Raw genomic sequence first — 22,652 nt, forward strand, 5'->3', positions numbered from 1 at the left:
AATACTTGATGAATCTTAGTGACCACATGCAGCTAAAACTCCTACGTTCTAGCAGGGTCCTGCATGCTTCAGTATATATGACAGTGTTACTCATTTTCAGCATCTTTCTAACACCATCATCTTGTTTGATGTGGTCCAAATTGCAAAGAGGCATACTTGTTACTCCTCAGTAAAAAGAGCCTCCAGTGGCATGATTAACACAAGTTCACTTACACATATGACCAACAGCCCCTAATAGAAGTCTCAAAAAAAAAAAAAAAAAAAGAGGGAGAGAGAGAGAGACATCAGAAGGCTGAAGGAAAAACTTGGCTCCCAGATCTCAGTAAACTAGCAGAAAAAGTCTTTATAGAATTCTTTCATTGGCCAAAAAGTAATTCTGTATTGACATGAGTTTGGACAAGGTTAACAAAAGAGTTTTTAAGTCACCAGTTTAACTTCAGAGCATTTGCATTAAGACAAATAGGAAATAGTACCTTTAAACTTTACATATATATATACATATTCTGCATGAATGGCAAATTGTTAAATGAGAAGGAAAAAGCCATTCTGATATAATTCCTGCTTTATTTAATTCATAGTCCTAGAAAACCTAATGTTTCTGAGATAACTTATTCTTATTCAATGAAGAGTTCAACTTTTGCTTTTCCCTTAAACGTTAGTATTTATAATTACTTTTCTTTGTACTTTTAAAAGACATAGTTTTAAGGAAAAACTCAAAATGGTTATCTTTTGTTCATTAACGTTGATCATTCATATTCTTAATATCACATATGCCATTGTAAAGCTAATTCCAATTCAGTGGTTTCAGAAAAGAGTTTTTATTGTTGATAATAAGTACTAATCATCTTTAAGCATAAAAATGAAGCATTGTGCAGGCATTTTTTAGACTTTTATAACGTTACATAGTGGAAATAACTTTTCAAACCTAATGTTTTAGCTCTTGGAGTCGGAAACTTTTTATGCAGCTCTAAAGTTCAAAAAAAACAAAGTAAAGCTAACTAACCACTGATGAAAGATATGAATTGAACAAAGGATTGGACAGGCTAATCAATCTGAAGAAGAAATGTGACTGAGGAAGGAAGGAAGGGAGGGAGGAAGGAAAGAAAGAAGGAAGGAAGGAAGTGATAAAATTAATTACACTTGAAGGGATTTCTAGCTTTTTTTGTATTAGATGAATTGCTTACAGAAATCGATAATTACAGGCTAAAAAATATTGGGAACAATAAAACACTAATTGTGTCTTTTAGGATCAGAAAGTTTTTCAAAAGAAGCATTTTCTACTGTCTCTGTTCTAATCATCAAATCACCCAACAAAAGAGCTCTAGTTCAGAGGGGATTCTGATTTACCCTTCTGATTGGATGCACATGGTAAACACTAGTGGGATTCACTTAGGAACCAACACTGCCCGATCAATTCACATAGGAACCAGTACTGCCCAATCCCTCTTCCTCTCAGTAGATAAATAGCCTCACCACCTACTTCACAAGAATAGAGTTCAGCAGATCTCAACTTTGTAATATCAATCCTACACGCTTGATATTAGGAAGAAACGTGTCTGTTTCTTCCTATTACCATGGAGGAAATGACCCTTCCTTTATTTAAGGTCAGTCCCTTAACTTATGTAATGAGCCCATTTCCTCCTGCCTTTGCAGGATTCTTACTTACACTATCAATGACCTCTTCTTTTCTTGTATTTTTTCTTCTCTCTCTAGTTAATGATATTACTCCATCAGTTTTTAGACAGTCTGAAGTCTCCTTCACCCTAAAATAAATATCCTTTTACCTTTACCACTTATTCTCCCAGCTACTGCCCTTTGTCCTCTCCTTGAGACAAAAATGGCAAAATAATTGTGTGTTGTCTCAAATCGCTCTCTTTATGTCCTCCCTTCCCCAAACTCAATTCTCTTCGGTCTGGCTTTCATCACTTTCTCTATCAAGTCAGCTCTACAGAGGTTGTCAGTGACTGTGATGACAAGAAATCCAATGGGAATTTTCCAGTCTTCATCTCACTTTAATCTTTCAGGAGACCCTGTCAGCCTTCCTTCTTAAATGTTCTCTTCTATCGGCTCTGATGCACTGCACACCATTGGTTTCCTCTGGCCACTCTCCAGTCTCCTTGGTTAATTCATCCTTCTCAGCCTACCCTTTTAAATAAAGGGGCTCCTCAAGAATTAACCATTGGTGCCCCCTTCTAGCTTCACTCTATACTCTTTGTTTAGGCAGCTCGTAGCTTCAGACACCATCCAGATGTCAATGAGTTCCAATTTGAATAAGTAACCCAGACATTTTCTTTGAGTTCCAATCCCAATACATCCAACTGCCTATTCAACATCAAGACATGAAGCTCTGAAGGCACATTAAATAGAGCATGTCCCAAACCAAACTCAGGATCTTGCCACCCCCCAAACCTGGGTTTCCTCTAGTCTTCCATATCTTAGTGAATGGCACTCATACCATCAAACTGTGGACACCAGAAACCTAAGAGCCAATCCTGACACCACCACCCCTGCCCCCTTCACCAGCCCATTTAACACATCACCAGTCTTGCCACTTACTTCTCACCTAATTTCCATTATCTTTCACTTCTCTCTGTCTCTACCACTATCACCCTAGACCAAACTACCATCTCATCTTACTTGGGCTACTGCTAAAGCTTTCTAACTGACCCTCCCCATGCCCAATATTGACCTTTAATCTGTTCTTCACACTACAACCAAAGTAAGCTTTTCAAAAGGAATATCGGTGTATTTCATTCTCTAGTAAAACCTTGTAATGGACTTCCATTGCTCTCCTGATAACAAAGTACTTGATGCATTTGTTCTGCGAGGCTCCATGTGATCTGGCCCAGACCTGTCTTCACAGCACCCTCCTCTTCTCTCTCCCCACTTCTGCCACAGTATCCTTCTTTTAGTTATTCTTGGCCGGTCTCATAGCCTTCTCTATTTTTTCTTCATTGCTCTTACTGTAATTTTTATCTAACTGTTTTATGAGTACTTGATTACCTGTCTTCTCCAAAAGACTTTTTTCAAAATCAGGGCCCAAATCATGTATATTTTGCTCAATATTTTATCCCCAAGCAGTTTGCTTACACATCTTAGGTGTTCCTCACACATTTATTGGATGAATGTCTGAATTGGAGATGTCAGATTTGTGATTAATCAGTTAAAACCATGGGAGTGGATGAGCTCTGCTAGAATGGGAAGGGAAGTAGGTCAAAGAAAGAATCCTGGGAGAGTCCATTCATGGGGACCTGAATATACATATATACATATATACACATACATATATATATTCTTTTTCAGATTCTTTTCCATTATAGGTTATTACAAGATATTGAGTATAGTTCCCTGTGCTATATAGTAGGTCCTTGTTGTTTACCTATTTTGCATATAGTAGTGTGTATATGTTAATCCCAAACTCATAATTTATCTCTCCATGCCTGTGCCCCCAAACTGTCCCCTTTGGTAACCATAAGTTTGTTTTCTATGTCTGTGAGTCTATTTCTGTTTTTGTAAAAAGGTTCATTTGTATAATTTTTTTACATTCCACAAGTGATACCATATGATACTTGTCTTTCTCTCTCTGACTTACTTCAGTTAATATGATAATCTCATATATATGATTTTTTAAAAGTAGAGGTTGCTCTAATCAGAATTTTCATCATGAACAAACCAGTAGACAGCTTTTTCAATTTATACATCACAGGCCACAAGTAACATTTTTATCAGAGTGAGTCAAAATGATAATTAAATAAAATAAGCTCAAATTTCACAAAGCTTAAGTCATAGGATTTTAGTGCAGTAAAGATAACCAACAAGGATGATTTCATTTTCCAGCAGAGAAAACTGAGACCCAGAGAGGCACATGCACAAAGTTCCACTTGTTATCCCGTCAGTCACACATTAGTTGACACATCTTACACGCCAGCCCTAGGGTGGGAAGTCCAAGGATGAATCGTTGTACATGGAAGACTGCACTGGAATTAGGACCCAGGGCTTCTCACTCCCGGGACAAAGTTCTTTCCTTCCCTGGAAGGCAGGCTCTTAGAATGGCCTCTGCTCCCTTTGGACATTGAAGCGGAAGGTCATGTAATGCCTGGTTGCCCACCCAACGTCCCACACCCTGAGAGCTTCACTTACCATCAAGGGGTCACTTATACACCACTAGACTAATGACCTCTGTTTGAAAATAAGGATTTGGGAAATTAATTATTTCCAAAGTCACACATACAACTTTGAATCCAATGGTTTATCAAATCCCTGCATGACTTTAAATTCTTTCTTTTTCATTTCAAGCCACTGCCAGATTATCTGTGCCTCGGAGCATGAAGATGCAATGCATAAATCAAAAACGAGTAAGTTTTTTCCTTTCCTGTGCTACTGCAGAGATGCCCATTTGCCACATCATTTAGCCGCAGAGAAGAAAGCTACAGATGGGAGAGGGGAAGCAGGGGCAATGAGCCTGCTCACTTGGGAAAAAAATGTGGAATTTCTAACCAAAGTGAATTCCTTGTGATTTTAGGGAAAGGTATTGGCATGCAGATAAAATATGAGGCCTGAGGAACCGCCTCCACCTCCCAAATGTTCTCAGTTTTTATTTCAATTGTATTTACTTCTAATCTCTCCCCTTGGGCTATCCAGACCACCACCACCATCACTGTCATCTTGGTGTTTCCTTTTTTTAATATTTTTTTTTACAATTGATTGATGGTTTCCCATACTGAGACATCCTTTATCTATGTTGGCGAGCATGAATCTATGTTTTTAAACTATGCAGTGGAAAATCCACATGCACACAGCACCAGAGGGGACGGTTACAAGAAGCTATTTGCTTCTATGGAAAAGTTCTTAAGCGAGGATTTAGGAGAGCTCGGTTCTGGTTCCAGGTCTGACATTTGAATGTTAATGTTTCAGGAACTCAAATACTCATCCCTGTACTTTCGCTCCCAGGGCCTGGCACAAGAGAGGAGTGAAAGCTACATCATCTATCAAATTTGTCTCCCAACAGAGATCCCCTTCTCCACTGGGCATGACCCTTTACTGTCTCCCACCTATATTCTGTTGATTCCTATTCTAAGTGTTTTTTTGTGTCTTTGGTCATTTGATTTTGACTAATCCTTCATTCATCAAATCTAGACTAGCCTCCTTCCTCACCATCTGTCTTATCCCACCCTAACCATCCTCAGCTGAAACTCAGATTCCGCTTCTGCAGAGGCTCAGTTTCAATGTCATCAGTTCTCACCCTGCTCTGAAGTCCCAGCTCTTTCTACTTGTATCACATATTTTTTCACTTGGTTATATAATGTCTCATATTATTGTTTTAGATTTCTTTGCATTATTTATTAATGGCTTCCCTGTGTTTGCCTTGACTCCCATATGAGTCTCCAACCCCTTCTCTAAATAATCAAAAGTCCTAGTTTCTTGTCCCAAGTTTCTACTCCCAACGACTCTGAGCAAAACCAGTGATCTTCCATTTTCTTATATAAAAAGTAAAAGATCCTTAAAATTGATTTCAGCTCTAATAGTCTGCAGGTCTAAGATTTTATTTACTGTTTAATATTTCAGATTTGTTCTTTCATGTTATCATTATTATTACTCCCTTCACTTCCTAGCACAATCCTAGATGCTTAATCAAGGAGGAGGTTTAAACAGAGTCAGTGAGATCATTTCCCTGGCTACTCTGTGGAAGTGCAAGAATTCCAAGGGTTAAACTGAGGTGTCTTTGGAAGTGTTCCTCAACTCCTAAGGCCTTTCCTGTTACGCTGTGAGCATCAGAAGTCTTTTCTTTCTCCTTCAAAGCATGGGAAAGGATGTGGAAACACAACTCAGTGTTTATTGGAAGCAAAAGCCTTCCTAAAAATCCATCTTCAAAGCTTATAATTTTCAATGAATGAGAAGCAATTCCTTTACCTCCAAAGGCCAGGATTCTTCTATCGTTTTAAATAAAGGGAAAGGCACGACCTGTCACACAAGCTGACAACGCGACCCAATTTAAGAAGAAAGAAATGAAACGATCAACAGTTTCAGTTTGCATTTGGAAGGAGGAGGGTGAGATCTGATAATCCTGGCCTGTTCCTCATTTTCTGCTTGAGGGAAAATAAAGGGTATTTATGAGAACTGTCCTCTGTTATTAAACTGAGATGATTGCTTCTGCCCCTCTAAAATGTAATATTAATTTTTCACTAATGACATTTTTAATATACTGTGTGATAAATCCCTGCCAAAGTCTCACTCTCACTGTGTCTGCGTGTGGGGCTGTAATAAGCATGACCCCAGTCTCTTACCCAGATTGGAGTCATTCATTATCCAATGCCGTGGCCAGTTTGCATCTCCAGTTCATAAGCAGTCTTTCTCCAGCTGTTACCTCAATTTGTCCTTGCAACCATTTCCATCAGTTCTGGAGAATTTTATGTAGTAAAACTTTGCAGGTATCACTGGGAGTGGAGGTAAGGGAAGGAGGAGGGATTTGTGTTCTCCATCAGAGGAAATCAGATGAGTCTGCAGTCAGCTTCCAGGGGACACTCCTGAGGCAGCCCCGCTTGGCCTTTTGAATCCGTGACTACCCCAGTCATAGGCACGAAGCCTCAAAGCTAGCTGTTGGCAGGGTCCTGCTGAATTTGGGGGAAACTTATGCCAAATTTTATCAGCACCAAGTATATTAGATGGCTCTGTAAAACTAGGGCTTTGAAGTTTGAGAAAAAACAAAAGCAACCTTGATTAGGTTCTTTAGTTCTGAGTCTAACCTATCACTTATCTGCCACACTAAGGAAAAAAGGAAAAGGAGGATAGTGGAAAATAAATGAGAATATTAGAGGGATTCTCTAGAACACTCAGCACCCAGTCAGAAAGGACAGCCCCTGAATCACATGCATCGATAAAACACTTCAGAGCTGCTGGTTGCTCTGAAGTGAAATGTATAGAAATATTTGAAATTAGTTTACTCATGGTTTTATACTTTCGTCCATTCATTCACTCATTAACGAGCATTCATGGCCAGACATTGGGCTAAGCCTAGGGGATACATGTGTGACTAATATTGTTCAGTAAATAATAAGTATCTCATCTGTAAGTTCCATGAGACCAAGTCTCTTTTTTTTTTTTTAACTGATCTCTGAGAGTGGCATAGTATGTGACAGAAAGTATGTCCCATGAGAGAGAGATTGGGATGCAAAGAGAAAGAGAACCAGCAAATGAGAGCAGGAGAAAGGTGAGTTTCATCCCCAGGATCTAGGAAAATATCTGGTCCAGAGTAGAGGCTCAGTGAAGTTGGCTATTATTTATAAATATAGTGGAATTAACATGATTTATTCCCGAAGCATTGACTACACTGTGTGACTCGAGTTATTCGTGTTCAGGCTGGATAAAAAGATCTTAACAGAAACATTCTATGCTTCTATTGATATTTGCTTAGAGGCAGTAGGCAACTACTCTGCTTCATGATATGTTTTTGTATATGCACGAATATGCTTTGGCAAAATCATTTAACTAGACCTCTTCTAGGGAAGGTTGTAAAGAAGATAAAGAAAACTCTAACTGAATTCAAAGGAGAACTGCTAGTCCTGTGTGAAATGCAGGGTAGAAAGATGCAAGGGGGAAGGTGGGACCTTCAATGGGATTTTAAAATTTTGTCTAAGCTGAATTCCCAGAGCACGATCCGTCCATTGCATAAATATTTATTGAGGCTTTGCTGCTTTGAAGGCATTAAGCTAGAGGGGACGGACCCTGCGTTCAAAGACCCTGTGGCTGAAAAGGACCCAGACAGAGGATGCGATGCCCTGGGAAGGGCTGTGAGAGCAGAAGGTACTAAAGTGCTCAGGGCACAGCCCGCAACCCGGCCAGGTGGCCAGGGGCCAGAGGAGGATTTCCAGAGGAGGTGATCCCTCGGCCAGATTTTTTAAAGAATAAGATGCTATGAAATAAGTAAAAGTAAGCCAAGCCGGAAACAAGCAGACAAAGCAGGAGACGGTTGTCGACTGGGGGGAAAAAAAAGCACAACCGAAAAGTTAAGAATTATGTTTTATTCAGCAGCCTTTCTTAGGATTTAAGCCTGAGAGGCAGTCTGTCATAGTTCTGAAGGACTGCTCGGAAGAGGTAAGGGAGGAACCAGGATGTATGGGAGCTTTTGCAAACAAACAAACCAAAAAGCAGGCAGAATATCAGAAGATTACTGTTAATTAAAGAAAACCAGACATCTCAAGTTAATGAATTAAGTGCTTTTCTGTGTATGGGGAAGATGCAAGTCTGGGCTCACTGAAATCATTCCTTCTATGTGCACCTTAACTATCTGGGGCCAGTGTCCTGTTTTCTCCACCCTGAATCCCCTCAGGGTTCACAGTCAGGGGCAACTGCAGTGGCTGACGGCTTGATGGCCACAACATCCTTTGTTGACTGATATGGCAGGATCCACAGGGCATCCCAGAATAGAAAAGAGCACAGACCACAGCCCGGGGCGGGGTGGTGGGGGGAGCAGTGTGTGGAGTCAGAGCAGGTTTGGGAAACTTCAGAGGAGCTTTATATGACCAGCCACTGGGAAGAAGGGGGCCACTGGGACACATGGCAGAGACAAGATCAGGGAGGGCTTGGGGGGGCCATGCTAAGGAGACTGGGTCTTCTCCTGGAGATAACAGGAAGTTTCCCTCACATGCTGAGTTAGCACAGAAACACAGGCTGGTGGCAAATAAGAAGCAGGTCTTGCAAAACTGGCTCCTTCTAAAGCATGGATGCAGACCACTTATGAGATCAGAGTTCATTCATCTCAAAAATATGGTTTGAGCACTTGGGTAAGTAATATGGAGAATACAAAGATGAGTAAGACACATGCTTCAAGGACATTGAATCCAGAAAGGGAAAGCAGAGTCCTGAATTGCTGTTGTCACAAGAGGAATACACATAAAGAGTGTTGGTTTTCCGAACTAAGAAGGAGTTCCCTCCGGCTGGACAATCAGGAAATGCTTCATGGAGAAGAGGACTTGGAGGTTCTACCTTAAGGTGGTGGTTCTCAAGCCTGAGTGTGTGTCAGAATCACCTGGAAGGCTTAACCATGATGGGTCCCCCACCCAGAGTTTCTGATTCCCTAGATCAGGAGTGAGGCCCCCAGATTGGCAGACAGCTCTCCTAAGTCCCCAGGTGACGCTGGTGCTGCTCGTTCAGGGACAAGGCTTTGGAGAATCTTTGCCCTGCGTGACAGTGAGGGACTGCTCAAATAGAGGTGAGGCTGTGGGCATCCCATGAGGAGGAAACCGTGTATATAAAGGCACATGGCTAGAAACGCAAGGCTATATCCTGATTACAGTCAGGTTGGGGTAGAATATAAGACTTATGAGTATATAAGATACCATCAGGCACAACAAACTTGGTAAGTTAATTACCCAATCAACTCCAGTCAGCTGAGAGCAGTTGTGCTAGAATAGCTATCAAGCATAAGGCAATGGCCAAGCCTATTCTTCAACTGTCCTAGCTCACCTGGTTTGCCCTGCTCTGAACTGAAACAGCCAATTAGTACCAGTCAGCTCAGCCATTGTATGCATTTACCAATCCTTTTCATCTAAACAAAAAGGAATTTAAAAATCCCTTTAGTTTAGCCAAAGCAAGATTGGAATGTTTAAAAGGACTTTTAACAAGGAAAGAAAAATTATAAAAGTGAAGAAACAGAGGCTTTCAGATACATTGAGTTCTCATGTCATTAAAAAAAAAAAAAAAGAAAAAAGCCCCAAAGAAAGATTAATTTGGCTGATGCAGTTTTACATGGTTTGCAAGGTGTTTTGAGTTGAATTGTGCCTAAAGATACATTGAAGTCCTAGCCCAGTGAATGTGACCGGGTTCACCTCTTGGTGGGTGTTGAACCAAAAGACATAGCCAAGCCAGAGATTGGGAGAAGGAAGGATTTATTATTACTTGCAGCAAGGAAGAGAGCACCAGGCATCTTTCCCAAAGCAGTGTCTCCCTGAACAGCCAAATTGGGGAAGTTTTAAGCTAAGGGCACATGCATATTCATGAAGGGGATTGAGCAGAAGAGAACTCAGCATAAAATTGAGGCAGAGGTTGACAGAGTCCAAACTTTAGTTGATTGAAGTCAGAAGGGTCGACATCACCATTCTGTCCTCCACCTGGTTGGGGGCCTTAGTTCCTGCAGAACTCAAAGACAAGTGTCAGATTGTTCCGTATATCCCTTGAGGAGGAAATAGGCCTCTGCTTTAATCATTGCACTCTTGTTTGACTGCCTTTTCTCTGTTCCTGCATTCCTTTGTTCCTTAAGATCATTGATTACTGAGACCTGTTCAAGGGCAGGCATTGTGGCCAGGCTTAGAACACAAAATGGCTTAGCCAAAATGGCTTCTCATTTCAAGAAAGCCATCCCTGGTTCTCTTTCTCTGGGAACACCCTAACCTATCTGCTATCACACAAGAATGTGACCTTATTTGGAAATGGGGTGTTTATGGAGGTAATCAAGTTAAAATGGGGTAATTAGTGTGGACTCTTATCCAATACGACTGTTGTCCCTTTGAGCCTAATTCAAGAGGGGGGCATGCATTTCAGTAGACACTGTACAGGCCAGAAATCTCACACCAACTGTACCTGTAAATCCCCACCCCAAGGTCCTTAATTTTAGTTCTTTTTCTTTCTTTAGCAGTTTACTACCTCTTTCTTAATCACCTAACTACTTACTTAACTACTCTTCCACCTCAAGAGAGAGGTAGCCAGCACATTGCCATTCCTCTCAAAGTCCAAAAGCCTATTCAGCTGGGGCCCCTCCTGCCTGAGGAAGAAGGAAGGATAATTTCCCCTACTGGCGGTGGTCATGGTGACAGGAAGGGGTGGAGCAGGAGAGGCCAGACAAAATCAGAGCAGAGTCGGGGCTGGGCAGCCAGGGCAGGGGGTTGCCTGGCCCAGGCGGGAAGGAGGAAGCCAAAAGAAGAGCTGGGGCTAGGACTCGTCGCCTCACAACTGACTCAGGCTCGCACTTTGTTCTTGCTTGCTGAGAAGGAAACCCGTGTAAGTACTTGCAGTACATTGTCGGACGTCTTCCTTCAGAAGAGAAGTATCCTATTGCCACCACTTGCCGAGAACAGCTGGGTGCCCCCTAATTACTGATTAGCACACACAATGGTCTAATTGGTCCTCCATATTTGAGGGGTAATTTTGATTATTGCTTTTTCACACTTGATGAGAGTTTCCTGGGGCTTTGTTTATGTGGTACCCCACCTTCCAGTCAGGAGGGCACACTCCAGTCACAGCAAGGGAGCCGCTGTCGATGCCAGGTCTCAAGGAACATGTGTCCAACGGCCAGAAAGCAGTAACAACCTTGGTATGTATCAAAACGCAGCTAGTCTCTAAAGAAATCGCCATGTGTGCCCATTTCCAATAAAGGGAGCATTAGTAAACCTGGCATAGCTATACCCTTGTTCTTTAGTTTAAATCGAAACATTCAAATGTAACTCAAAGAAGGTATGCCCAGAGTGAGCAAGGTTTTCAGAAATCAGACTTTGCCTTTCCCCAGTAGCACAGGCTGTCCTTGCCCTCCCGTGTCTCGGGGACCCTCGGGGGCCAGTCCAGTGAATGAGGAATGAGCAGCGTGTGAGTCAGGGTTCTCCAGAGAAACGGAACAAGTAGGGGATAGAGAGGTATAGATATATATTTATTATGAGGAATTTGCTCACATGTTTATGGAGGCTGAGAAGTCCCACGATCTGCTGTCTACAAGCTGGGGACCCTGGAAAGCCAGGGGTATAATACAGTCCTTTGGTAGGTGACACAAAGTGGATCCTTAAATATGCCTATAAAGCGTGAGTCAGATGAACACTGCAGTGATGACAGGGCTTTTGATAAGTCTCTACAATTTATGTGATTTGTATTCTACCTGTAATCCCACTAAAATTATGATTTTTTACTTTTTTATTTTTTCTTTAATATTTATTTATTTATTTTTGGCTGCGTCGGTTCTTAGTTGCGGCACCCGGGATCTTTCGTTGTGGCACACAGGCTCTTCGTTGTGGTGCACGGGCTTCTCTCTAGTTGTGGCATGCACGCTCCAGAGCACGTGAGCTCCGTAGTTGTGGCGCGAGGGCTCAGTAGTTGTGGCACACGGGCTTAGTTGCCCTGCGGCATGCGGCATCTTAGTCCCCCGACCAGGAATCGAACGGGCTTCCCCTGCATTGCAAGACCGATTCTTAACCACTGGACCACCAGGGAAGTCCCCCACTAGAATTGTTTTTAAACGAGCGGATGATTTTAATATAAGAGAATGCTAAGAGCAGCATTTGCCCTTCCAGATTCAAAGGGCAGAGAGTTACTTTTGAGATAATCGGGGCTCCTTGAGGTGGGCCACACATTTTCAGTGCATTTTCTCTCCCGAAACCGAGTCGTGTCGTTGAATAAAGATGTCCTCAGAGGATTTAGTGCAGAAGTGAGCGTGGACTCACCTCATCTCAGCCCTGCTGGTGTCTCTTGGGATTCACCCTTGACCCTCTACATCCGCGTGACTGGTGTGAGCCTGGGGGGACTTCCAGATATCACAACATAGTTCCAGACTTTTATGTTTGTTTCCCAGCTGTGTAAACACATACCCTCACAAGGGAACGCAACCCCAGAAGTACAGGCTGCTCTTCAGACTCGCCACCGAGCCAAGGAGTCCATTGCTTGGCACTTGCTTTCTTTTCACCTCCCATCTCACCTTTATTTCCCAAGCACACAGACTTGTCTTGTTAATGTTAGTGACAATTTAACAAGTCACGATTATGCAGCAAGGTTTGTAATAAGCACTATCCATACATAATTTAATCGAACAAAAACCTGTTCGTTATAATAATACCTCCCCTGTGAGGTAGGTGTTATTATCCCCATTTTACAGATATAAAAATTGTAACTCATTGACAGAGGTCACTGAGCTAGTAAGTAATGACTCAGAATTTATACCCAGATTCACCCATTGCCAAAATCCATATAACCACTATTCTATACTGCCTGCAAGTTTTAGCAAAATAGGTAAACTTTCCTAGATTTTTCACTACTTTAGGGAGCAGCATTCATAAGTCCAGTGGGGAGACTGGCCGTTCAGCTCCTGAGGCATCGCACATAAGTCCAACCCTCATCCTTTTTTTTTTTTATTGAATGAAAGATTCTTGAAATTCTATACTGCTTTACAGTTTTCAGAAGTTTCACACAGATGATTTCATATAATCTCATAATAACTTTTTTCCCCCTACCCCTATCTTGCCCCTTCCTCCTTCCCCCTCCCCACTGGTAACCACTAGTTTGTTCTCTATATCTGTGAGTCTGCTGTTTTTTTGTTTTATTCACTAGTTTGTTGTATTCCTCTTCATTCTTATACTTACTCACATGTATAATGACTTGAAGAAAAAACACCTAAATATTGTGAGTTTGAGCTCATCACAAAGGAAATGAATCTGTGCCAGTGAGGTTGGGAAACCACATTTTCAAGGGGCTTAGCCTTAGGACATGGCCACTAATGAAAGCGAATTCATTGATTCATTCTTTCCCCAGTAAACACTGAGTACACACTGTCTAAGGCTTTCAGGATGCAATGAAAAATAAAACATCGGTCCCTGCCCTCAAGTGCTTCTAGTAGGGACACTGAGTAAATAAGAGGCCATTAAAATCCAATGTGGTAAGTCCTGTGAGCAAGTAAATGGGATGTGATGGGCTAGTGGCCAAACCCAAACCAGACAGAGATGTTGGAAAGCCACATCCCATCCCTGAGGGCAGAGTCCAGCATTTCCTCAGTGTTGTTTGTCACCACATGGTTAAATGAGTTGTGCAATTTCCCCGGGGAAGACACAGGCTTATTTGTTCGCTTTTATTAGTTGAAGAGAATTATGGATATCTGGTTACACGTTCTCAGTGCTCTGACAAAGATTCTTACTCAACTTGGGAAAATTGTTCCTATCATAAATATTAGGCTAAATACAATCAAAAGAACAAACCTGCCAGGAGATATTCCCAATTTACAGATAAGAATACTGAGATTCTGAGAGGTAGTAACTTACCCAGTTCATACAGCTCATAAGTGGCAGAGCTAGGATTTACACCCAAATATGCAAGCTTCTAAAGGAAGGTCAGTAAGCTAGTAAAATAAGTGCTACACTGAGCAACCGGGAGAAAGCCTCTCTTAGCTAAAAGGCACCACATTGTTCCTGGTCTCTGAAGACCACCTGATTTCGATGTTTAAAGTGCTGCAGCTGCAGACTGTGGCCTAAAGTGAATGAAGCTGGAGGAATCACCCTTTCCAAAGGGGTCCCACCTGCATGCTACATAGACGTGCACCTGAAACCAGCTTTCTCTCTGTATATAAAGGGCATGGGGAGCGCGGGCTCTCGGGAGAGGAAGTGCAGGACCGGAAGCGCGGTCAGTCAGGCTCTTGGCGACGCTGCTATGTGGCTGCTGCGATCCCTCTGGCTCTGGTTTCCACTGTCTGTTGCTCTGAGTGGCCAGCGTGAGCCCGAGGCACCAGGTTATCCCAGTGGACTCCGCTGTGGGCTAAGGAGCTTTCAGTTCACCATTAACCTTCTCAGCCAGGAGACAGCAACCCCTCCTGCACTAGTAGCTTGGGGTAGGTTTGAAGGCTGAGCCAGGCAATGGCGTGTCTCCTCTACTGCCTACAACTGCCCTCTGCTTCCTGTCCTAAATGCTTCCCCCCTGTGCTAAACTCTGCCGCTTCTCTCTATAGAACGAATCTTTTAAAATGTAGCTTTGCTTTTGAATCTGATTCCCCTTTTGTTCCTCTTTTCTTGGCAGCTGTCCCTGGGGTCTAAGGCAAAGCTGGCAGTCCTTTCCCAGCCCTGGTGACAGTGGTGACCGACCATCTGTGCTTTCCCCCCTTCCCCGCCCCCAGATAATCGCGGGCTGCCGCACAGGCTGCAGAATGACTCTGAGTGTGGCACCTGGGTGAGCGAGGGCCCTGGCAGCTCCCTGCTGGTGGACGTGTCCTACAGCGGCTGCTATGTCACTGAGTGGGTGAGTACGACCCAGTCCTCAGGAATGCTGAGACACCTGTGTCACCATCCGGGCTGACTCCCGGGGCCTGTCTCTCCAGGACTCCCACTACATCATGCCGGTTGGAGTTGAAGGAGCAGATGCGGGTGGACGCAGGACGGTTACAGAGACAAAGCTGTTCAGGTGTCCCATGGATCTCCCAGGTAAGGGCTGGAAACTTCCAGGTTCTGGGTGGTATGAAGCTGCCTGGAAGATGCCCTCAGGCATCTTCTACCTGCTGTGTGCGGTGACCCCAGGCACCCATGGAGGACTGTCTTCTAACTCTCCCCTCCACGGGAGACCTTAGGATAACCACCACCTGAGCGATGACCTGGGGCCCAGGCACTGGGGGTGGTGCTGCACGTGTCACCTATAATCCCAGCCCAGCGCTGTGAGCCCTATTGCTGGCCCCCAGCCGGGAGCTTACCAAGTGCCCCTCACTGGTAGGTGGTAGAGCTGGGATTCAACCAAGAGTTATCCCAGGACCAGAGCTCCCCCCGCCTTGAAGGGTAGGGGAGGAAGCTGAAGTTATCAAGGAGACTCGGCAAATGCCTTCAAGAAGCAGACTGCGCTGAGAATAGGGCTCAGCCTCTTCAGCTAGGGGCGCTGCTCGATTACTTAACTGGGTAATTAATAGGAAGTATGACACCAACTCAACTCCAGCAAATCTTGCCTTGCCACCTGCGAGCCCTACCTCAGTCATAAGAGTCGAATTTGTAATTCTTCACACCTGCCTTGTTAGGCTATAGCCACTGGGGTAATACTGATAAAATATAGGATCATAGGCCCCACTCCCCACCTACTGAATCAGAACTGCATTTCAAAATGATGGTAATATAGACTACACTAAGATTGAGAAGTGCCTTTTAAAGAAGAGAATTAAGAATTCTTTATTTTTAACGTCTTTATTGGAGTATAATTGCTTTACAATGGTGTGTTAGTTTCTGCTGTATAACAGTGAATCAGCTATACGTATACATATATTCCTATATCTCCTCCCTCTCGCGTCTCCCTCCCACCCTCCCTATCCCACCCCTCTAGGTGGTCACAAAGCACCGAGCTGATCTCCCTGTGCTATGCGGCTGCTTCCCACTAGCTATCTATTTTACATTTGGTAGTGTATATATGTCAGTGCTACCCTTTCACTTTGTCCCAGCTTACTCTTCCCCCTCCCCGTGTCCTCAAGTCGATTCCCTACGTCTACATCTTTATTCCTGTCCTGCCCCTAGGTTCATCAGAACCATAAGAATTCTTTACTTGAATAAAAAAGTTGAGTCTCACTGCTTCTTCCAATCTTACTGGTATTTCTTCCAAAGAGGACGCCTTTCAGGGGACTCCTATAAGGTGATCTAATAGTTAACTTTCTAACTCAGATATAATCTCTAGTATGTATATATCCCTTTCAATCATGTAGATATCTATGGGAATTGAATGTTAATGCTTTGTAATGAAATGGTCTCTTCTTAAAGACCAAACTTTGTTACTTAATGTTGCTCGTCTCTGCAAAATCTAGCCCTAGACATCCCAAATGGTGGCCTCTGCGACTCTGTCCCAGTGTGGGACAGACTGCCATGTGCTCCTTCACCCATCACTCAAGGAGACTGCAAGCAACTAGGCTGCTGCTACGATTCTGAAGAGGTCAATTCCTGTTACTACGGAAACACAGGTGAGTCACTGTGTCTTTGAAATCAGCTGAAGAAAAGTGCCTGCAATTACCATTAACTAAACCCAGAGGAGGGTTATCTCCCCCACCCCCATCCAGAAGGCAAATACTAAAGATGACCAGAGGTTGATGTATAAGCAACACCTCCTAGAACACTTGACCGTAAGTGACAAGAGCTTTCTACAGCCTTCCATTGTCTATTCTCCTAGAATCCAATGTAGAGCAAGTAACGCTCAATGAACTCAAGAAGCTAAGTCTGTGTGCAAGATGCTAATTGACAGAAACTTAACCAATTCCCAAGAAATAGCCACTGGTGGCTGATTGTCTAGAGAGCTTTATTTCAAAAGATGATTATTTGTCCCAAACCATGCTCCAAGTTTTTCCCATTTAAAAAAAAAAAAAAAAGACCCTCATTAAACACCTAGATGCCACACTCAATTCTATGCTCTGAATTCTAGCTGATCAGTAAAACAAAGCAGGTACAGCTGTCCCCATTCTACAGATGAAGTTGATGCAAGGAGGTTAAATACTCACTCTCCTTGAGGCCACACAGTAAGTGGTGGAGGCAAGATTCAAACCCAAGTGGCCATGCAGAGCCTTGCTGAAGCTCTGGATGGCTGAACCTGCATCAAGGTCACTAGCTGGGAATGCAGCTTTTCTAGGAGTGGGGTGAGAGGAGGGCGGGGAATTTAAAAGAACTAAACTAAATAATTAGACTCCTGTCTGGCTGGCTCAGTAACAAGCGAGATGACCTGCCTTCAGCACAGTCGCTCTGGTGTTTCAGTGACCGCACGCTGTACCCAGGACGGCCACTTCTCCATCGCTGTGTCTCGGAATGTGACCTCGCCCCCACTGCTGCTGAATTCTGTGCACTTGGCCTTCAGGAATGACAGTGAATGTAAACCTGCGACGGCAACACACACCTTTGTCCTGTTCCGGTTTCCGTTTACTGCCTGTGGTACTACAAAATGGGTGAGAAGAGCTGACCTTGGGCTCTGTTCCTGACTTGAAGTTGGGTAGGAATGCCCTAGTGATGGGGGGAGAACTGGAATAGCTTAGCCGTGACTACTGCTTGGTGCGTAGGATGGTCTCTAGGACAGAGAGGGCTTCATCACTGAGAAAGCCAAAGCCTCCCCAGGGCACTCGGCTAAGTCATCCCACCTGCACTCCAGCGAGGGGCTAGCACCGCTTACCACACTGTAGAAGAACAAATAACAGGTTCTTCCCACTGCACTGCCCTGGGAAACGAGCAGGGAGGTCAGCTGAGATGGGTGGTATTTCTGGCTGCCTCATCTGAGTACTCCTAAGCCTCTTCCTGCCCTTTGTCCTGAAAGTAAGGTGAAGTGATAACTTGCCAGCTAGTCAATGCCACCTGCTCTTGCCTCCACTCACGTTGTGAAAAATGCAACCTGTAATAGGGCAGCCTTGCTGAGCACTGAACAAAGCAAATGATGAGTGAAGCAGCATCTGGCTTGCAGGAGTGACAAGACTCTTCACCTGCCCTTGTAGATCACTGGAAACCAGGCAGTATATGAAAACGAGCTGGTTGCAACTCGGGATGTGAGAACTTGGAGCCGTGGTTCTATCACCCGAGACAGTATCTTCAGGTAAGGGTCTTAGTTAACCTGAGCTTGCTTGACCAGAATGCCTGACTTCCCTTCTCGCATAAAGCAGGAGTTTTAGAGTAAACATGAATCCAGAAATGACCATCTCCTCATGACAGGAGAATCTCAACTGCCTTGGTTGTCCAATCTCACTGACCATTATTTGATCCAATAGCCCTGCGTTACTGCCACCAACTTGATCCTAAGCCTCAAACTTACCTGACTTCTAATTCATTTCACCAGGTCTTTTGTTTCTCACTCTGGTCTCTTCCTTCTACCTCCACTGTTTAAGCTGTAGCAAAATGAATCCCTTTAAAACCTTAGCTAGCATACTTAAAGCTTTCTCTTTGTCTTCCTAGAGCTTAAGCTTAACATCGTGAGCATAACTTGCAGGGCCCTGCATGAAACTGCTACTACTTCTCCAGCCTAATCTTTCTCAATCCTTCCCTCACTATTCCCTAACCCCAGATTGTGCTTCTGGAGTATTCAGTGGCCCTCAAACTTCTTGCCTCCGTACTTTTCTATCTCTCAGTTACTTTTATCACATCCCCTGCAACATCTTCCCTGACTACCCCCTCCTCAGAAGGTACGTTTTTCCCATAGTACCATATCTATTTCTTAATTGAAGTATAGTTGATTTACAATGTTTTAATTTCTGCTGTACAACAAAGTGATTCAGTTATATATATTTTTCATATTTTCCATTATGGTTTGTTACAGGATATTGAATATAGTTCCGTGTGCTGTACAGTAGGACCTTATTTATCCAGTCTCTATGTAATATTTAGCATCTGCTAATCCCAAACTCCCAATCCATCCCTCCCCCACTTTCCCTTCCCCTTCCCCTTCCCCTTGGCAACCACAAGTCTGTTCTCTGTCTGTGAGTCTGTTTCTGTTTCATAGATAAGTTCATTTGTGTCCTATTTTAGATTCCACATGTAAGTGATATCATATGATATTTGTCTTTGTGTCTGATTTCACTTAGTATGACCATCTGTGGGTCCATCCATGTTGCTGCAAATGGCATCATTTCATTCTTTTTTATGGCTGAGTAGTGTTCCATTGTATCTACCGCATGTTTATCCATTCATCTGTTGACCATATCTATTTCTTGTATGGTTTTTATATCAAACTCTCAAACACTGATCTTGTTTACATATCAGTCTCCCCAATGATAGCTCTCACAAGGCCAGAATCACACAACACGTTTATAAACTTGTTCCAACACCTAGCACTTAATGGTTCCTCAAACCTTAAAGAGGTGGCATGGTCCACGCCCCCAGGATAGTAGCTAAAATCTTATTTTTCTGCAGGCTTCGAATCAGTTGTAGCTACTCTGCAAGCAGCAGTGCTCTTCCAGTTAATGTCCAGGTTTTTACTCTCCCACCGCCCCTTCCTGAGACCCAGCCTGGACACCTCACTCTGGAACTTCAGATTGCCAAAGGTAAGACCCTCTTTTGTGGAGTATCTGGCCTCTAGTCCAAGTCTTGTCACTTCTCTGGGCGTCAAGACCCTACCTTGGTAACAAGATACTTACCAGAGGTGTTTATGTGGGTGATGGTCTATCTCAAGCCACCTAGAGGTTCCAAGCTCTTTACTGCTTCAACTTGTTTTGGCCTCTTGCAGACAAACACTATAGCTCCTACTACACTGCTAGTGACTACCCAGTGGTGAAATTGCTTCGGGATCCCATCTACGTGGAGGTCTCCATCCAACACAGAACAGACCCCAGTCTAGAGCTGCGCCTACACCAGTGTTGGGCCACCCCCAGCACAAACGCCCTGCTCCAGCCCCAGTGGCCCATGCTGGTAAATGGGTAAGTGGCTTTTTCCTGCACTTCTGTTAAACACCCTCCACGAAGCCCATCTTGACTGCTGGATATCCTTGCTTAGATGCCCCTACACTGGAGACAACTATCAGACCAAACTGATCCCTGTCCGGAGAGCCTTGGACCTGGCGTTTCCTTCTCACCACCAGCGCTTCAGCATTTCCACCTTCAGTTTCGTGGACTCAGCGGCAAAGCAGGCACTCAAGGGACCGGTACGATGCCACCTTCTGTGGTCTTCAGCAGGGCTCTAAACCCCCCAGCTCAAGTGTTCTCACACTGTACCCCTCTTCAGCCGAAGTGGCCCTTAAACATTGATTGTTGGTACTGCTTTGGACCAGTCAAAGGATGCCAATGGCATGTGTGACATGTCAACTAGAATCGAGTATTTTAGTGATTCTGTGATGTCAGCTTGGTTTTTCAGGATTTTCTGAAACTTCTTGATTTCTTCCTGGGGGAGATAAAGCAGGTTTGAAGACTTATCATGACGTGTTACACCATGATCCCAATTCTGTTGGCTCCCAGGTGTATCTGCACTGCAGTGCATCGGTCTGCCAACCTGCTGGGACACCATCCTGTGTGACAACCTGTCCTGCCAGACGTAAGTTTCCAAGCTGTCTACACCAGAGGACAGATTTCAGTGTATTTGGCGTCCCAGAGCAAACCTTCTTTAGCCTGTGGCAAATGAGTCAAACCGAAGATTCATCTTATTAACGAGGCTTCCTTAAGTACTTTCATGATGCAGTAGAACAGAAATACAACTAGTTTCCTAGAATTCCAGGCCTTCTAAATATAAGCTGTAAATCCTGAAAACTCTCAGCTTTAGCTTTTCTCCATATAAATTTTGCCTTAGCCAGGAGTCAAATGGGTTCACAGCCTATAATCTAATAAGACATTTCTGGTCTATCCAGATATAAATGGTAGACCTCTATACTTGCCTGAAGGCTTACAGGTGGAATAGGATTGCAGACTTAGAGTTATGTGCTCTGATGATCAGGCCCGATGCTCATACAGCTGTGTACTCCACCTGATCCCACAGATCGTACCTGGCTCCTGAATTAATGGGGATTCATGACCCCTGAAGCTTTAAGTCCCTTATGGCAAAAAAAAACCACCTCATAGTATTTTTCATAACTATCATATAATAGATTAAATATTGAACCATCCAACTGCAATGATACATACACTTGTATACATATATGTCTATAAAAACTAAAACTTTGAAAGTTGAAAGATCTACAACTGGCAGTAGAAATAGGATTCAAACAGAGCTCTGCTATTAATGTCTTACCAGGTACCTTTATATCATAGGGTCTCAGTACTAAGATACAACTGTTTAAGCATCTCTACGTAAGAAGAATGACAGTTTGGGGATAGTCCAAAGTCATCATTTCTCCGAAAGTGTTAATACAAATGAGCAAGTCTGAGACTTTGTATCGAACACATTGAGGTTTTTCTTGAGGCCCATGGAGCAGAGCTATCCATACCAAGGGACCTGGCACTATTTTAGACTCCTTAACCGCTCACACCACATGTACTAACAAATCCCTAACTCGTCTCTCCAACAGGAAGAAGAAGCTCTGACATCCATTTTCAGAACAGCACTGCTAGCATTTCTAGCCAGGGCCCCATGATTTTACTCCAAGCCACTCCGGACTCTTCAGAAAAGCTCCGTAAATACTCAAGTGAGTGGAAGGAGACCTCCAGGAGGTCCCGTATCTGAACCATTGGTCAAACCAAAGCTACTTGCTCACCCCTGCTTCCCTTACTGATTTGGCCAATGTGAACCTCAAAAGGAATTGTCTAGCTTTTTTTCCTGTAGCTCAAGACTGGCAGTCTTTATTAGGATGTAGAATCTCTTGATTTTCAGCATGCATTAATGTACCTTTCCATCCTCCAGGGTCTCCTGTAGACTCCCAAGCTCTGTGGGTGGCTGGCCTTTCTGGAACCTTAATCATTGGAGCCTTGTTAGTGTCCTACCTGGCCATCAGGAAACGGAGATGAGTTACTCAGACCAAATGTGTTAATAAAACCAGATTGCACTGCTAGCCTGTGCTCAGCTTCTCATTTGAAAGGTAAAAAGTAATTTCTTTACACTAGCTCATCTACTGTTAGCGTCACCTCTTTCCAGCTTGGGGTAATTTTTTCTTCTGCAGCCCTCCTATCTTCTGAAGAGAACATTTCAGTAGAATTTCATAGTTGGTTGACAACTCAAGCAGAATCTGCAAGAACTTAGTATCTCAGGCTTAGCAGATCTTTTACAAGTTTATGAGGGTGTAGAACAAAACTCTTCCACAAACTCGATCAAACTTAGGTAGAACTAGTCTAGAGCTAGTCACGAATCTTCTAGCTCAGAGGTCCCCAACCCTTGGGCCATGGACCCGTACCAGTCCTCGGCCTGTTAGGAACCGGGCCTCACAGCAGGAGATGAGCAGTGGGTAAGTGAGCGAAGCTTCATCTGCCGCTCCCCATCGCTGGCGTTACCGTCTGAACCACCCCTCCACCACCCCGTCCGTGGAAAAATTGTCTTCCACGAAACCGGTCCCTGGTGCCAAAAAGGTTGGGGACTGCT

At 43.7% G+C, this 22,652-nt stretch overlaps 1 protein-coding gene across 1 annotated transcript; it reads left to right on the forward strand.

The window, feature by feature from the left end:
* Positions 1-10,638: 10,638 nt before the first annotated feature.
* Positions 10,639-22,128, forward strand: ZP4 (zona pellucida glycoprotein 4). The gene is made up of 12 exons (XM_082424324.1): positions 10,639-14,566; positions 14,849-14,970; positions 15,050-15,152; positions 16,502-16,654; positions 17,436-17,623; positions 18,161-18,258; positions 19,569-19,699; positions 19,882-20,071; positions 20,148-20,295; positions 20,606-20,681; positions 21,649-21,765; positions 21,981-22,128. The coding sequence occupies exons 1-12, from the start codon at positions 14,314-14,316 to the stop codon at positions 22,082-22,084; spliced, it is 1,683 nt and encodes a 560-aa protein (XP_082280450.1). The 5' UTR covers positions 10,639-14,313; the 3' UTR covers positions 22,085-22,128.
* Positions 22,129-22,652: the final 524 nt, after the last annotated feature.

This window comes from Balaenoptera physalus, assembly GCF_965194825.1.
Source record: "Balaenoptera physalus genome assembly, chromosome: 14".
Taxonomy (NCBI): domain Eukaryota; kingdom Metazoa; phylum Chordata; class Mammalia; order Artiodactyla; family Balaenopteridae; genus Balaenoptera; species Balaenoptera physalus.